This window comes from Dermacentor andersoni, chromosome 4, assembly GCF_023375885.2.
Source record: "Dermacentor andersoni chromosome 4, qqDerAnde1_hic_scaffold, whole genome shotgun sequence".
NCBI lineage: Eukaryota > Metazoa > Arthropoda > Arachnida > Ixodida > Ixodidae > Dermacentor > Dermacentor andersoni.
Genome location: NC_092817.1, coordinates 122,323,478 through 122,337,127, shown reverse-complemented (window position 1 = coordinate 122,337,127; position 13,650 = coordinate 122,323,478). Strand labels below are relative to the sequence as shown.

Here is a 13,650-nt window from a genome sequence, read left to right as displayed (position 1 = left end):
GCAAGTGCGGCGAATAGGCAAAATGAAGCGGCAAGTTCAAAGAAAAATTTAGAGAGAGGAGGGGAGAACGAAGAAGTTCGATACGAGCCCAATAACAACGCTCTCGTGTTTCCTTGTTCAATGATCGCAAGCGCGGACGCGCCGCACGATTTTTGCAAGGACAGTTAAGTTGCCGAAAAAAAAGTTATATATATATATATATATATATATATATATATATATATATATTCCCGACTGCCGGTGTGTCCGAGTTTCGATGGTACGCGTCAGCGAAAAACGATAGGACAACAAGCACTCCCAGTTTTGTTTCGGAGCTCATTGTTTTGTTCTAGTGTTAAGTTTCTTTGACGCTTCCTTTTTTATCTCTCTCTTTCAATGTTCCTTTCTTCTCTTCCGATCATTGTGAGAGACGATATTGTGCCGCGCTGTCTGCCAGAGCTGCTCTCCAAGTTATCGGAATAAAAAGGAAAGGGGGTCGTAATGACAAAACAGATATGAGAAAGAGATAGTAAAAAATACTATGGAGGAAAGTGGGAGGTTGGGAGTGAAAAAGACAGAAGATGCGCGAAAGTTAAAAAAAGGTAGAGTGGGAGATGGGAACGCAGGAATGAAGACACACGGCATGTCATGAAAAATCGGGGTGAGGGAAGGGTCGAGAGATGTGGGAGGTTTGGGTGGCGGGTATATGTCGGCAACGCAGAGGTGAAGAGTTAAGGAATAAGGGCGAAAGGAAGTGCGGGAAGCCTTGGAAAGAAAAGAAAAAAAGGTACACTGGGTAGAAATAAGGAAGCAAAAATGAAGAAAGCAGGAAATGCGGGAGAAAAGATGGAAGGAAGACAGTATGTTGCGGGATAGCGAGAGAGAGAGGAGACGGGTGTGAGGATAAGCGGCACGGAGCCTAGGGAAGGACGGTCGAGGGCGGCGGAAGCGGGGCGAGGAGGTAGCGGAGGAGAGTGTACTCGTCCGCACGCTCGACAGAGGGAGGGAACAACGTGGGGTAGAATTGGGGAGGAGAGAGAACAGGAAGCAGAAGCTTTCTCAAAAAAGGGCGATAAACAAGACGTGGAAAAGAGAGAGAAACAAGAAGAGCGTTGAAAGAAATAAACGCCGGGCAGAGAAAGGGAGTAGTATGAACGACAGAAAGAGAGCGCATGCGGGACCGAAAGCGACCTTTCTTTCTCCGTGTCCGCTTTCGAAATGGATCGATGCGCGAGTCAGGTCAGCTTCGATCGGCCCCTCTCCGTCGGCTGTGCGGTGCCGGCGGCTTCCTTGCAATGCAACGGGAAGGGCGCCGCTTCTCGATTGCGCGCTGCCAGCGGGCTGCACCGTCGAGCGGCGGCGGTCACACATGGAGCTCCCCACTTCCCCAATTCCCGCTGCTACGGGAAGAAGCTCTCTTCCCAACTGACCCAACGAGGACGGTGAAGGAAAATGGGGGAGAGGGAGGGGGCTGCGTGTGGGAGGAAAGGGGGAAGCCGTGACCGGACCGTCTAACCGGGAGTAGGAGGCGGTGCCCCCAACCGCCCATCTCAACAGCCAACTCGCGGTAGTGGGTGGGGTGGGGAGGCTGCTGCCCCCGTGCCTGGACTGAAGAAAGACTACACAGGGAGCGAAGCGGCCGTCGCGAGCTGTAGTAGAACACGCCGGGAGCCGCCGCCGAGTTGCGGAGAAAGCGGCGAGACAATCGAATAACGAAAACGGGCCCACGTTCTTCCTTCGCCTTCTCGTTGCTCGCCGACCCGCACTCCCTTTAAGAAGGCCGCGGAGGCCCTCACGTGTCTCTTATTATTGCTTGCTTGCGTGCGTGTGTGTGTCGGCTCCGAGGGACGATCAGAAAGGCCCGTACGCGCCACTCGGCTTTGTAATTGCGTGCGCGAGCAAAGGCAGACGCTCCTGAATTGAGGATGAACTGAAGAAAGCAAAACAATGAGCCCGCTGGCGGCGGAGTATTGAGAGCTGTGTACGAATGCGGGAATAAAATAAGGCTCACCGGTGGAAGGTGGGCAAAAAGGAAATGTGAAAACTGGCATGGCCGCTTAGCAACGTTGGCAAACCGTATGTTCAGGCGCCTTAAAACTCACGAGTCAGCATTGGGCAGCGAAAAAAAAAGTACGTAGTAACGCCTTCTTTATTCTCTTTACTTTTTCTTGGAAGGCGTACTCTGAAAGAAAAGACACATTGGCGAGGGGTTCTGCTAATGGATGTTGATATTTGTCTAGCTGTTACAGGCCGTATGCACAGCTTAGCAGAAAGCGACCGAATTGATTGTCGATGTTCGCCGAGTGATGCCCTGTAGTCTGCACTGTGAAGTTGCTCGTGACTTTAACAAAGAGCATTGTTCGATTGCTCACGGTCTTGTCTTACGCAGTAAAGAAATGTAACGTCTACGTATAATCTGCTAAGCCACTTTCTTTATGTGCACAGCTGTAATCGCTTCATGCGCAGAAGAAAAGGATTGCAAGTCTTGAGTATAGTTTATAAGGTGTGATTAAAAGTGCCTCACAGCAGTTTTACTCTATCAGTAGCAAGGCTCTTCAACATATCGCTTGTGACTTCTAGAACATGACCGCCGCCAGCGGCTCTCTGTTGCATGTAGAACTACTGTAGCAAAACATTGCCGGTAAAAAGAGAAAACAAAATGGAGGACGCTTATGCTTCGCTTTTAAGAGAGGAACGCGACAGCATTAAAAGATCCCTGACTGCTTCTCAAGCTTCCCGGAAATTGGAGCGTATGTAACCGCAATGAATACCGGGAAACGCTGGCCGCGAACGCTATGCACGAAGGCGGGCTTTGTAGTAGAAACGCGGCCTCTTGCTTGGGCCGCGATGCGACGGAGGCGAGCGCCATCTGGAGGCATTGCAAGGAACCGGCCGCGCCGCTCCGTGGCCACCAAGACACCCACCCGCGCGTCGGCTTGCGCAAATGGCGGAAGTCGCGGCCGGTCTGTGAACTTTATAAATGCTGGAAAAGGGGTTTCTTTGAGTTTTCGCGTAACAGAATTATGTTTGCTCGTGTAGACAAATTACAATCCGAGAGATATCATGTCTGTAGGTTGTGTGTAAGTCGTAGCTTACAATTTTTTCACGTATTTTAGCTTGAGAAATTCAATTCAGTAAATTCCTTGCGTCACATGGAGGGCCTGGGTTTGCGTGGTTCGAAAATCTTTTTGTCGAAACGACGTCCGACGCCGACACTGGATTTTCTGCGACACGGGCTCCTTAACGCTGTCGAGTTAAAAAGTGCAAACTATCAAAGAAACAGTGTCCCCTCTTTTATCTCAAACAACACACCCTTGCTGGCATGGTAATTACACAATAATACAGACATTACGCTAGCAGTTTATCAGTACCCATTACTTAACCAGAAGGTAACTAATGTTCACGAAGCAGTCCGTAGCAATGGTCCAAAAGAGGCTGCCGCGCTTAGGAATATTACTAAACCTCTTCTCTATTTTCCAAAGTGCTGCCAACCACCACACATTTGTTTTGAATTCCACAGAACGCGTTGCCACATCACGTCCGCTCACGATGCCTTCATCCCGAGTGACCAGAGACGCAGATGATTGATGGCACGCAACAAACACGCTATCGGAAGCTTTGAAGCTCCGCACATTGTATACAATGAAGTGACACGTTTCTGTGGTCTCGAAGCTTGCTAAGCCAAGCTTAGAGCTTAGAAACTGCCACTTTATGAAAGAAAAAAAAATATGCATCTGAATTATTACACACCCACGGCAGACAGAGTTATACAGAGCGTCGACATTTGCGTGTAGAGGCATTGCGCATAAAGAAATCATGCTTCAAGCTGCTGCTGCGCCAACGGGCAATAATAGCGTGCAATCCATGCCTGTACGCAGTCCCGCCATGCTGAAGTTGTGCGGATCGCGTACGCCTAGCTAACAAGCTCGTGCTGCGTGGCAGGGAAAGCGAGCAACAACAGGCGTGCATACATGGGCGAGAAAGACAATTAGTACTGCACGTAACGTTAGCACAACTGTATACGCATCGCACGAGATTAGTATTAGTATAACGTAGAGTATAATTAGTGTAGCTTATTTTGGTCAGTCAGCATAGTTCCCTTAGGTGAAATGGGCACACTGCCCTTCGATGGCTGGTGAATGTAACGCCGAAATGTATATATTCCCGTTGCACCTGCTTGCGCAAAGCTATCGGAACGTCTTGAGTTTTCACGCATATAACGAAGCATCAATGACAACTTAAGTTCCTCTCGTCCGCCTGGTTGGCCTGAACTTTCCTTATGAACTTTTATGGCCGACAGTATTGCACCATCTCCTGAACTATGGTTGACAAGGCAAAGGTTCGATTAAAATAATAGGCAATAAGAAAATGTGGCTCTTTAAAGGCATTGAGTACCTATGTGAAAGAGGAACTGTTATGACATTAAAATAGTCGAATGCGATGGGCAGCTGAGCCTGAAGTGTATATATACATACGTGGAACGTATGCATATATACGTGGAAAATACGTGGAACGTATTTTCAATTTATTCCTGTAGCGCGCTGTGGCCTGGAGACTATAGTCGCGTGTGAAAGGAAGCACACCATATATAAAGCTGCAAACACGTGGAGCGTGTTTTCTGCGCATTTCCCGACGCACGCCGTGGCCTGGAGAACAACAGAATGTGAAAGGCAGCATTGCAGCCTAACGTGGCAAACCTATGCACCGCACTTTCGACGCATCTTTAGGCATGTTCGCGCCGCGCGTTATGTGCAAGCAACAACGAGGGCTCTCCCGTATCTGGACGCCTGAAATAGCAGCAGCTGCACTAATTCGAGCTGCACTAACTTGCCACGACGACGCCACGACGACGGTAAAACGTCAGATATGCGCGCCCCGTGCGATTGTCGCTGCTATGTAATGTATAAGCACGTTATGCCAGGTTTATTCACAGCGTGGATTCACACTCCTGTCCTCGCATAGAGGACACACTAGTTGTCTCGCCAACATTGAACAGCGCATACTGAAGACTATATCACCTTCGTTACACCGATACTGCCTGCCTTGTTCCCTTCCTTGCTTACATTCTGTATAAGTGATATAGGCAATGAAGTTTGGCGCCCTACGAGATCTATATACTCAGCCAACAAAGATGTGTTACATTTCCTTACGTGGCACAGCGTGACATAGGGTTGCCAGATAGGGACCCCACAAGCCGCAGCTCACTTCGAGTTGTGGGGTCCCATCTGCGTGACGTTGATGTGCTACATTTTGCTGATTACCAGTAAACGAATCTGTTTTGCTTTGACTACTGCCGTGACTCTACAATTTTCGTTTACGTGTCCACGTACACGAACGAAACTGAAGCAAGCGAGAGCCTTCGCCGCCGCTAAGACAAAGGCACCGGCACGTTGGAGAGAACGACCGACTCGTCATAAAATATTGAACAGGCCGCCCTGTTTTCTTTTTTTTTCACTTCTTCGCTCTCTATCTCTCCGGCTTCTTTTTCCTCCTAAAGTGGTATCGCGTACACTAATGCCCTCATTTGGCGCATCTAGCGAAAAATAGAAGAAAAAAAAGGAGATATAGAAAGAACGAGAGTGTGTATAAAAGTAGTTGTTGAGCAAGTGCGGGAGAAAGAGCGCGAGAGTGTGTGTAAGTGAGAGAGAGAGAAGGCGTCGAACAAAGCGCAGGCCACGACAGTGTGCCGCGCACGTCGATAGTGTGGCTAAGTATAGACAGACTCGACGCGGCGGGCTTGCAGCACTTCGTGTACGGCGCGGCCTGGCAGTTTCGAAATAGCCGCGCCGTGGCTGCTCGCCGGCCAAGGAAAATGGGCGCTCGGAGTGGAGAGGGGGAAGAGGGCACAGTGCAAAACGCGCAGTGGTATAGCCTCAATATTTTAGCCGAGAGGAGAGGAGGGTTTCGCGGTGTTGCAACGGATCTGTGTGCGCGCGTATCTCTCTCTCTCTCTCTTCTTTTTTTATTTTGCTTTCCGAGGAGAGCACACTGGTGTGGGAACGTGGATTCTGCCGTAATTAGCACTTAAGAAACAAAAAGAATGTTCTAATTTCCTTGGGAACTGCGCACCGCGCGCTAAAGATGCGGTCGTCGGCTCGTGTTATATACCATAAAAATGGGCTTGGCATTTCCAAGTGTACCTCCGTGAACGGCTTAACTGTACGTTACCTAAACAGGCAGCTGTAATGTTCTAGGAAGTGTTTAAATTTGGAGATTTTCTCGCGAGTTGTTGCACATATTAAAAAAAAAAAACCTAGGGGAAATAATGTGCGATATGATTAGGAGCACATTTTTAATCTTTTTGACAGTGACAGTTTTTCGCTGGATCGTGACTGATATCGATTTGTAGCTCGGTCCAAGACCCGCCTACAGTGCGACTTGCACGGAGTGAAAAAGTGCTGGCCGTGGTAATTTTGATATCTAGACTAGAGAGTGGCCCCCGCGCATTTCGTTAAATTTGATGTTTTGTTTTGGCTGTTTCTTTCTTGTGCAAATACAGAGCTATTGTTGACTGCCGCTTATAAAAAATCAGACGCCTCACAAAAAAAAAACAGAAGAAATGTCGCGTCAGTCTGCAATCATAGAAACATAACGTTATTCGCGGAAGTTACCAATCAGCGTACATTGATAACTTTCTGTTATCGCTGTCGCGAACATAAACGAGTGTACTGCCGCGACAAGGTTCTCGATAAGGTCGAGACCCATGATCTCGGACTATTCAAGTACAACGCCAGGTTATGCTTAGGTGAGGTAGCCGGAGCTAGCTAGAGCATACACTAGCCTAACGTGGCCTAACCTATTCTAAGCGAGCCTAACCAACCTAACTCGACTTCATCAATTCAGCTGGAAATCCGATGACAACGGCGTATTTTCCTTTGCTTGACATCCACGCGTAATCTATCATTGTCTCTAAACATCCTGTGTTCTGCACTTGAGTGTCTTTCTTCGTTTTTTTCAATACAGTGATAATACGAACGAATGGAGATGCGTTCAGTTAGCCATTCTATGCCACGCCATCTCGAACTACTATAGTGAGCCAAAGTTCTCTAACAGTGCTGCCAAATTTACGTACAATTTAAAGACGAGGAAAATGATATTGACGCAAGGACGGCGTCTTTAGTTGCAAGAGTGCGTACACAGCGAACAAAAAGGACATGATGAAGCTAGGCTTGTTAAATATCAGCGAACCGATAAAAAAAATAGGCAGGATGCGAAAGACTATGGCGAGCGCTCCAGAGGCATTTCTGCAGACTCCATTTACAACGTCTATGTAACACATCAGCGCTTAAACAGCTCGCAGTGCGTATTAACCGAAACCACTGTGGACCGCAGAAAGTTATCGTAAAAGGAAGCTACATCTTAGCAGAGGTTAATAGAACTTAGCTACACGTTAAAAGAAGGTTTTCTGAATTGTGTTGCCTTGATATTCTAAGGGAGAGCAAAGTTATTTCGTACTGCTGAGTGATAAACGAACAAGTTTTTTTAAACACACTTACTACTCCCGCCGTTTACAAAAATGCCAATGTGTGAGCTAAGAATCGTTTTCTGACCCATACGCCTGTTTCATATAGGGAGTGCACTTTCTGCCCGACAAATGTACGTGCGGTACTTAACGATTTCGAAAGCTTAACGGAAAGCCGATGAATGCGTACGTTAATAGCGACAGCATATACGCAGGCGTGATGCGTAACGTTCCATTTCCAGAGGCGTAATTAAAAAAAAAAGGAAAGGAAAGACGGGAAAGGATTTGTTTGAATGTCACAGCGTAAACCGCGGCTATGGGCGAGCAGACCTTCCACGCGCTGCATTTGGCTAGACTTAGCCGGCACTCTATGAGCATGCTTCCGCCGTACGGCGTACACGATTGTGTTGCGTTAAGCTGTACTAAATCCAGCCACACTGACAGCTCAGCAGCCGTGAGCGCAAATATAGCACCAAGCCTGTTTTCGAGCTTCCATTACGTAAGCGGGTGGCTCGGTAATCTCCCTGCGAAACGCGTAGAGTGGAGGCCAACGGCCATGAGGGATTCCATATTATATACCGCAGAACAATCACGCGGTGCACCTATTGTCGAAGAACTTGCGCAAATAGCACATCGTGTTAAACTTCGACACATTTCGTTAGAGCCGTCGGTATTTTCAACTCGAGAAATACGAGTAGGATCAATCGGAGATGCCGCCGATTGCTGACGGAGACTCGCGTTCTGTAAATGCATTTGCGTTGTGACCCCTAGAGAGGGGACCAAGCGTCTTGCGTAGCCACTGCTGCCTTTGTTCAACAAGTTATTACACGCGTGCCTTTGCCAATTGTAGCCAACTATAGCGCTGCTTTCTCGAATGGTTTCTCTAGCTTTAGAAACTGAGGCCTAAATGGTACGTCTTTCTCCGACAAGTGTACACGTGATGCCGAAAAACTTTGGCGCGTAAATGGACAAGGCTAAAGATTAGCTGTCAGAAAGCATTGCTTGGACATTTATTGTGCGAGCAGAATGCAAGTCAAAACGGAAAATAGAGTCTGAGAGAGAGAGATAAAGGAAAATATAGTAGTAAAAAAAAAACAAATCGAACTCATTTAGCGCACAAAGAAAAGGCTTGCTTTAAAGCACTGACTTATTTCATTTAGACAAAGCCGTGTGCAGCGTTATTTGTATCGGGCAGCTCTCCACTATATCGAGATCTTGTGCTCTGAACAGGGCTGCCAACCGTCCCGAATTTAGCGGGATGGTCCCGACAACGCAGTAATAAAAGTCCCGAGTCCCGACTTGACCCAGTCGGGACGGCCAAATATCACGACTTTTGCTTTTTAATGCGATTAGCATTCTTTGAGTACTTCACGCACTTTTCGGGAGCTCACTGTGCATCTATCAAAGTCCCTAACCGTTTTCTCGCCAACCTGAGTCACGGATAGCCCGTGGTAAAATAGGTCAGCGCATTGAGCTACTGTTCTAAGAGAACAGGGTTCGAAACCAACCATTGGGCCAACCTGAGTCATTCAGTATGTGGCACTGTGCACTTATGTGCAGCTCTTCTATGAACATCTCTGACGCCGACATCGGGTCTCACTGGGGATGCGGGACTGCATATGTGCCACCGGGTATCTACCGCTCTTCAATGAATATCTTTGACGTCGACTTGGAGCACTACGTATCTACCATTCGGTCTGTGACGTTCTTCATTGAGCATCTTTGATACCAACTTGGGTCGCTGGGTACGTGCTGGTAGGTGTGTGTGCCACTCTCCAATGAACTTCTCTGACGCCAACTTCGGTAACTAGGTATGCGCCGATCTACAATTACAAAAAATGATCCTTTAAATTTATCCGATGCTTGGCGGAATTGAACCCGAGCCACGCGCGAACTTAACGGCGGCACCACCAGATGGCGCAGCGTGTGCAGCGGGAAGCGCGAGAAAGGAGCCCGGCCTCCATACACGTTTTGGCGTTGGAAATACGTTGTGCCGCTATGTTGGTTCAATGCTAATCGCGTTAACGTCGAAAATCATCGTGAGATGAGTTCTGCCGGGATTTCATTCTACTGAATAACAATCAATAAACCAGATTTTCCTTTTTGAATGCGAGGCAGCTCGGATGCGCATTCCTCTCTTGTCTTCTGTTGCATTATCATAGACATAAAGGCGATTTTTATAACGGAGTTCTAGTTTTGTTGTAGGCCCGTAATCATTCGCAGTACACCATATCTGTATACATAGCCGTGCTAGCCAGGCAACCACTACGTCTTTCTTCTAAATTGCGACGTGGTGGGACAAAAAAAAATATGTGTGAAACCTTCTTGCACGTACAGACTGGCGGCTCCTGGCACTGACAGAGTCGGTCGCCGTCAGCCCCCAACCCCTTTGCCCCAACCTCGTCCACTAGAGAGTTGGCAACCCTAGCCCCGATTGTAAAGAAAATAACTAAAGCACGAAATACGGTGAACAAAAGAAAGCGTTCATCTATACTTAGTGTTAACACACCGCTCTAGGAAGACGTGGGAAAAAAAGATATGTCGGCCTATGGGCGAGAGTGTAGTTAGTGAAGCGCGTTGAAACAAGTGTACAGGAAAGAGCTGTGAGAATAGTAGCTGCTTAATTCATAAGTGAACCGAAAATTATTACTATGGTTGCTCAAAATGCGACGTGCCGGAAAACCGCGCCCTCCTCATTTACGTCTCGTTAGTCTTTTCTTGTACGCTCAAGTCTTCCGAGTGTGTAGCGTTTCCGTGATATGTCTGTCGAGACTTGGGCTCGTTCTTCGGATAATTTTTTAATGTTGCATTAGTGGACAGGTCACGTGGATTTAACGCAAATAACATAAACCGCTTCTAACGATCGCTATAAGCGCGTCACATCACTAACACGTTACCGAGGCTAGAGTTTAATCGACTCGCTCCTTAACCAGGATCTGTTCCAAGCCTCCCTGAATTATTCTTTTCCTATTATGGGCTTACGCTTTCCCCTACACCAAAAGACAAAGAAAGAGCAAGGACATCAGTTTTGTTGGAAAACTAATCTTGTTTGCTCTGAAACGTTTCACATAATCTGGGCACGTTGCTGACGACTCTACTTGCATTAGGTTCCCAAGTGCAGCACAATCTGCCTTGCACATCTGCCACGCATCAGTTAACTCAGACGATCTTGACACTTTATTGGAGCAGTCGTGAAGCTTCCCCCCTTAATTTTCACCCGTAACTTTTGCGTTTACCGCCGGCTTCAAGCTTAGGCCGTCAGGCGCGAGGCGATAGGTTCTGAACGTGGCGGTGCCTGGTGGATTTTCTGCAGCATGCGATGTTTTTCTGGCAAGAACTTTCTGGCGCTACCTACTTTGTAATCATCTCTAGGGTGGCAGAAGTTTGACCATCTTCCGACTTTTCCGATGCAGACGTTTTCCCGCCAGCCTTTGTTGTAGTGCAGAAAAGCACGCTTGCCGGTCAGAGTGACAAGCTGGCTGACCGAACAAGCGCCACAGTGAGCGATAAAGCATTTTTCGTTACGTGGCTGCGCGTTGAGCTGTTACGTGTGGCTGAGCCAAGTTATATGGTTTCGTGCGGCGATAGAACTTCCTTCACCTCCTCTCTGGCGTCGACCAAAGGCGGTTGCGTTATGAACGGTTTGGGATGTATATCCAAAAAGCAATATGAGGCTTTCCGCACGTTAAGGAATTGATCGAGAGATGTAGGTTAGGAAGAGGCTTGAGTTGATTTTCAATTCATAAATCGGTGATTCGTATCTTAAGAAAGCGATCTTGGTCCTAATCAGCTCAAATCGTGTTTTCGCGGTCGGCGTGCAACAGCGAAGCGTATGCTCTGCCCGTGCTCATTTTCTACTGTCACATGCGGGACTTGCTAGAGAGGCGTCATGCTTTTGCAAGAGCTAACGACTATGCCTAGTGCTCGCTTATCCAGTGGCACATGAGAAGGTAATACATTTAGGTCGGATGTAACGGTAACACGATGTGAGTTACTTTTGGTACATGTTCGAAAGCAAAAAGCCTAAACAAGAAACAGCACTCTAAGCGGGAAGGGAGACGCCAGCGCGTCACGCCTCTTCCCACGTGGTGCCTCTTCTTTCTTTTTTGCACTCTTTGCTCTCGAACAGTTGTAGCCGCTATGGAAGGAGCTATCACAGTTCAGACGGCAAAGAGAGGCTAGCAATCTATAGGGTTGCAAACGTCGTACGCTCATTATCCAATCTGCAGCTCGTAATTGCAAACACCCGAGCTTAAGGCGCAAAAGAAATTTGTGAAGGAAGAGACTGCCGTCTCAGAGTCGATCAGTGCGGCAAAAAAGAAAGCAGTGGAGCTGACACGTGTCTGAGAGCAGCAACGGTGTCGGCAAACTAATGTGGCGAAAGCTCGTAAATGGGGAAAACTCAAATGGGTAGCAGGACCTAAACAACGCCTGGGGCACGTAAACACAGATCGCTTAAACTTTTTGTGCGGTATACAAGCACCACGTGCTCGAAAAAAAAAATGCACGTAGGCCTCGTACCTTACTGTCCGAATGCACCGTGGCTCAGCGAGCGCCACAAATACCAGTGCAAACCAAATCAGTGTCACTCTATTCGACATTAGAGCTGTATGGGTCTGCTTATTTATGTATTTGTTTCGTTTTAACAGCGCGGTTGCAAACTTCAGATGAACGTCGGCTCGACTGCTTTCAGCGTCTCCCGTTTCTGCGTGCCTGTATGGCTGGCGCAGGCGCACGCGCGCGCGCGTGTGTGTGTGTGTCTGTACGTGCGTGCGTGTACGTGTACGTGCGGGTGTGACCGAGAAGAAGACGGCGGGCGCGCGTGTGTACCTTGAGGCACAAGTCCTCGTTCAGCGTCGCGCTACTGCTGGTGTCAATGCCCGAGTCCTTGGTGAGCGCGTCCCTGCAGCCTCCGTGGTCCCGATTGAAGCGCACCGTTTTCTTGCGGCACGTGTCGCCGGAGCCGCTGCCCGCGCTACAGCCGCCGCCGCCCTTGGGAGTAGTCGCCGTGGCGTACGCGTAAGGCACGCTCGCCGCACCGCCCCCGACGGGGGGCACGCGCGGCGCGTACGCGCAGTCACCTGCAGCCCGTGCACGAACACGTTACACGAGGGAGAGAAGAGAGAGAGCGAGGAAAACAACTCCCATACGGGGACCCTGCCGTCAGCCTGACGTCGCCGCGCACATTCTCATTCTGGCTCCCTTAAAGACTCGAACAGCACAGTTGTCTCTGAGCACAGTTAGCAAGACAAAAAAAAAAAAAAAAAATTGGAGAAAATGGTGCCATCCCTGTTTCTGCAGGTACGTAGGTATGCGGTAAGCAGATGTCCTTGGGTAACAGCTGATCGCTGACGACAGCAGCTGTTTGGGTTCTGTGCACCAGAGCTATAGCATGATCTGTGAGTGAGACTGGTGGGCGAGGGAAAGTGGAGGTGCGACGATCGGGTAGGTGACAGAAAAGAAGCACCTCGCCGTGCCCGTCACCTCGGCTGCTTGCAGCAACCGCTTTCGCGACGTGGTGAGATTAAAGAGTGTATCTCAGCATTCCAAGCTATGGAAAGGTTACGTCGAATGTCTTTGGATCGTGCCTATATGTGAGTTGTGGAGCGTATAGCTTTCTTCTAAATTATTGTGGACATACAAGCAGGAACTACACCACGCCAGAGGTCATTAGTGCTGCAACGAAGCATTCGTAAACTACACCGTAAATATTGTGGCGAGAATAGGAGCAGAAACCATTGCTCGTGATTGCACGAGGCATTCGCCCAATACCAATGCTTCTTTTAGAAGATGCCTGCCGCGTTAGCCGGGAAGCTGGTTCCGGTTCTTCTCCTCTTTCCTCCTATCCACCTAGGGTCGGCTGCGAGCGCTAGTTGCGGCGGTTGCTCCAAACTTGAATCACGTTCCCCTGCCTCCGAGATTTTAGCGGCGTCGGTTGCAATCTCAGAGGCAGGACACGCGGTCTCTCGTCAAGCCATTGGTCGAGCGCATGCTAGCCTAGTAATCGACACTTCATCCGCAACAGGAAGTAGGATCGGCAGCGAGCGCCGTCTCTCCGCCACTACCCTGAACCTACAGGAACCTCCGCCCCAAAGGGAAAACCAGCGACGCGGCAGGCATCTAGTAAAGGAGGCATTGTCAAAACATAAGCCATAAAGAGATTAAGCCTAAGTTTGAACACACTACTGAGAAGAAAGGTTCGGAAAGAA

General features: G+C 48.7%; 1 protein-coding gene across 2 annotated transcripts in view; it reads right to left on the bottom strand.

Moving 5' to 3' along the window:
• Rim (Rab3 interacting molecule) overlaps positions 1–13,650 on the bottom strand; it is a 150,672-nt gene that overhangs the window by 37,399 nt on the left and 99,623 nt on the right. Inside the window, exon 6 of one of the 2 annotated variants that reach the window (XM_050184671.3) lies at positions 12,272–12,522. The exons of the other annotated variant lie outside the window; for it this stretch is intronic. Within the exon in view, the coding sequence (XP_050040628.1) occupies positions 12,272–12,522 (251 nt within the window). The remainder of the gene's footprint in view (positions 1–12,271; positions 12,523–13,650) is intronic. 2 annotated transcript variants of the gene reach the window in all.